General features: G+C 42.9%; 1 protein-coding gene across 2 annotated transcripts in view; it reads left to right on the top strand.

Moving 5' to 3' along the window:
- Positions 1–3,031: 3,031 nt before the first annotated feature.
- Positions 3,032–3,979, top strand: part of EMC7 (ER membrane protein complex subunit 7) — a 102,272-nt gene continuing 101,324 nt past the window's right edge. The window contains exons 1-2 of one of the 2 annotated variants that reach the window (XM_018570286.1): positions 3,032–3,249; positions 3,942–3,945. In XM_018570286.1, the coding sequence (XP_018425788.1) occupies positions 3,035–3,249; positions 3,942–3,945 (219 nt within the window). In that variant the 5' untranslated portion in view covers positions 3,032–3,034. The remainder of the gene's footprint in view (positions 3,250–3,941; positions 3,946–3,979) is intronic. The other variant, XM_018570285.1, reaches the window with a different exon arrangement.

The raw sequence follows: 3,979 nt of genomic DNA on the forward strand, positions 1-3,979 counted from the left end.
AATACAATTTCCCAAAAAAACAAATTTCCTTTCACCAGCAGTAATTGTGGCGAGTCGCTCCCATTTGTCCTCCGCAGCGGAGATCCAAATCAGGTAAAAGGAAGTATTGCTACAGCATTACACTAGAGAGCTGTGCGGACCAAGTAAAGTTGGCTGGAGGAGACGGGGATGCCTCTTTCCTCGCTAATGAACAGTGGGCTCCTAGCTCCACATCAGGACAGGTAAGTGGCCACTATATTATTGTGTTCAAACCAACTCTACCGGAAGAGTTTGAGCATAGACTAGTTCAATACCACTTGTCATCAGGTTTAAGACCCGTTCTACTTGGACTGTACATTTTCCTTCACCACTCGTCAGGAGTTTATTTACAGTCAGTTCAGTACAGTGTGATAGGTCAGATAGGTAGTAGAGTCAGTATCTGTCTGAACATTATATTGCTTTCTGTTATATGTCAATATTCATCATTGTGTCTATTGTTTATGCCTTTAACAAATAAGTACATTGCTGACTATTAAAACCTTTCAAACCTCGCTGTTGTGCGGTGGATCCATTGAAAAAGGTCTGTCACAGGGGGGAACAGAAGGACCCGATTATTCCAGTGGCTCCTTAAGAGGTGAGCACTACATAGAAAAAAAAAAAACAGCGGTAATTAACCCCTTCGTGACTGACGACGTACAGTGTACGTCGCCAGCATCGGGGCTGTTTAAACAGACTCCCGGCGACTTTTGCCACCGGGACTCTGTTTAAACTTGTAGAGCCGACTGTCGGCTTTACAACAGAAGCGATCCTGGCGACTTACCTGTCGCCAGATAAAGCTACTCCATGCAGGGATGAGAGACTCCATGGATCCCAGCTGCTGTCCCCCACTTGTAGGATCCGATGAAAATTGGCCGGTGGGGGGGAGGGTCGAGCGCAATCCAGGATGGCCGAGCGGTGTTCTGATCGGAGCCGCTGTCATCCTGTGAGTTTTCGTATGACAGCGGCTCTGTAGCGTGGCCGAGCGTGGAACGTTAAAGTGACATTAAAGGATAATTTTTTTCCCCTCCCCCCCATGTTAATGTCAGCACTTACCTTAAATTATGTCTCTTAATCCGATCTTCCTCTTCTTTCCCCATGTTCTCATCTGTCCCTCCAGCGGTGCGGCGGCCCTCCAATCCAGTGCTGACTCCTCTCTGCTTACAGGCACTTCCGATCCAGCGGTGTCTGCAGGCAGGTGCACGCGTCCATAGACTTACCTTGCGTCTCTGCTCGCCCCCCGGCCGAGAATCCGAACTGCACATGCGTCCGCCCCAAGATCCTTTGCGGCCGCACGAACAGTTCCAGACTCTCGCCACGGGAGTGTGCAGCGATAATGAGGTTAGTCTAAACCGCTGTTTAAGCGTTTAAAACAAAACAACTTTTTGCCTATATCTACTGCTTGTCAGCAGTAGATATAGGCCAAACAACGGGAGGCTTTAGAACCCCTTTAAATATCATTGATATTTAACAATCCCTCTGTGCAGAGCAAACCCCAGATTGATCGTCTGATCACTCCGGTGTTTGTAAATAACTGGGGACACATAGTACTATGTGTCCCCAGTTATGAATGAACAGGCTGTGATTGACATCACTTCCTGTTCATTCAAGAATTTATGAATGGGGAGTAGCACTCACTACAGTGACTCCTCCCCATTCATAAACTGGTGATAGCAAATATTTTGCTATCATCAGTTTCAGAATGAATGGGAAGCCTCTGTACTGAGTGCTTCCCATTCATTGAGTGCTGGGGCTGCAGAAAAAGAAATTGAGGACTCTATTTCAAAAGGGAAATGTCAGGGGTCTATTTAGACCCCAGATATTTCCCCGCAGCTCCCCCAACAGTACAAAAAAATGATTAAAAAATAAATAGAAAATGTAAAAAAACCTCAAATGAAAAAAAAATAAAAAAATGTAAACAAAAAATGTGTACAAAAAAGGAACAACAAAGCACAACCCCTCCCTCCCCCATACACATATTGAGGTGTACATAGTGCATTGTTAGAACGCATCGCAGTGCATGATTTTTTTAATGTTTTTTTTTTCTTTAAAAAAAAATAAAAAATTAACTGTGGCAGCGCATGGCAAACCTTTTTGACACATTGCCATGCGTTGTGATCTTTGTGTTGCAACTAAATATTTGCCTGTATCATTTTATCACAACACAAACACCAGCACAGCATAAAAACAATTTTTTAACATAAGTCGCTTATTTACAGTTTTGCGTACCGTAATTTGTTTACCTTTTCGCAAAAAGGCGCAATTTCAAATTTGCATATATTTTTTATTTATTAACTCAATACAGTTTTATCTTTTAGATTTAGTCAGCAAATATTTTTTTTGGTGCACCGATACTGATTTTAGTGCTTTATCAATTGAATTGTGTATTTTTATCGGTTTAATATTAATTTGAGAAACATTTGCGCAATTATCACAGGGCCTACAAATTTAGTAGCACCATCTTTTTATTCTACCGGGCCTGCACTTTCAGAAAATATATGGTTTGGGGGATCCTTTACAAACGCTAGCAACGCAGCAGTTGAAAATCAATGGGAAAAAATTGCAAAAATGGCATGGCCAGCTGAATTGAAAAATGTTTTGGAGGGCTTGGCAGCGAAAGGGTTAAATGCCAAAGAGAGCTCTATCTGTCCTACAAAAATTATATAAAATCATTTTGGTACGATATTGCATGACTGAATAAATAACTCAGTCAAAATACCTCAATGCTAAATACTGAAAAAGTTAAAGCAACTGACATGAAGTGATCTAAATTTGTCACAAATTACAATTGCAATGGGCCCACAGTCAAATATTTTTTCCCTTTGAGTGTACTGTAAACCACCACAGTAGCAGTTTACAGCTATGCATAAATCAGTGACGGCGGCCATTTTCTCGAAGGCCTCCGTATTCTGCTGAAGAAATTAAGTCACATCCTCCTTAAGACAGCGCGTCCTCTTGTAGCGAGATCCGGCAATTAATTGAGAACGCACGCAGGGGAACCGGGCTAGAGTGCTTTGCCATGGATGTCAGCTCTACAGTTCGTTGGTGCAGCTTACTGATAATGTTTGCTTTCTCGTCGCTGTGCACATCTGATTCTGAGATATTAAACCCGGGGTTTGGAGGAGATAAGTTTAAGGTGGAAGGCCGAGCCGTCGTGCCTGGAGTGAGGCCCCAAGAGTGGGTGAGCAGGGCCCGGGTATTGCTCGATGGAGAAGAATATATCGGCTTCTTGCGGTAAGAACGCAATTCTCGTTTTATGACGTTCAATTTAATAGCGAGATTCTGTAGAATTACTGGCGTTGTACGCTTATGTGACACGGGGTTGTTTATCTTCTATATCGTTGGTAATGTGTGAAAATGCATATTTTGGGGAACGTGTACACAAGTATTTTTCAAATGTTTTTTTTGAGGCTGGACTGTGAATAAATGGTGTCTTCCATTTTTGTGGAAGGTCTAAATGAAATCCATAGAATTTATCCAAACGGGCTGACAAAATCTGGAGCAGATTTGCACTGCAACCAATCAGCTTCTCTGTCTCATTTTCACATCTTACCTGAGCAAACTGGGGGGGCTTTGGGGAAGTATTAGGGGTCTAAACAGCCCTTCGATATTCCCCTTTTACCCACTTGAAGTCCGGGGGGGTTAAACCCCCTTCCCATCCAGGCCATTTTTCAGTATTCAGTGCTGCGGTACTTTGACATTTATTCTGTCATGCAACGCTGTACTGAAATGAATTTTATACCCTTTTTTTTGGGGACAGATAGAGATTTATTTTGTGGTATTTAACCCTTTCGCTGCCAAGGACGTACGGCGTACGGAGCTACAAAAGTGCTTCCAGCTGGCCAGCTCAGTATGCCGTACGGACCTGGCATTTACAGTTCTACTATAAGCTGATGGTCGCTTTAGCGACCATCAGCTTATAGTAGAACTGTTCAGCAGACTGTCCCCTTTAAATTAATAGCTG

This window comes from Nanorana parkeri, unplaced genomic scaffold, assembly GCF_000935625.1.
Source record: "Nanorana parkeri isolate BGI_ZX_2015 unplaced genomic scaffold, ASM93562v1 scaffold1496, whole genome shotgun sequence".
Classification (NCBI taxonomy): domain Eukaryota; kingdom Metazoa; phylum Chordata; class Amphibia; order Anura; family Dicroglossidae; genus Nanorana; species Nanorana parkeri.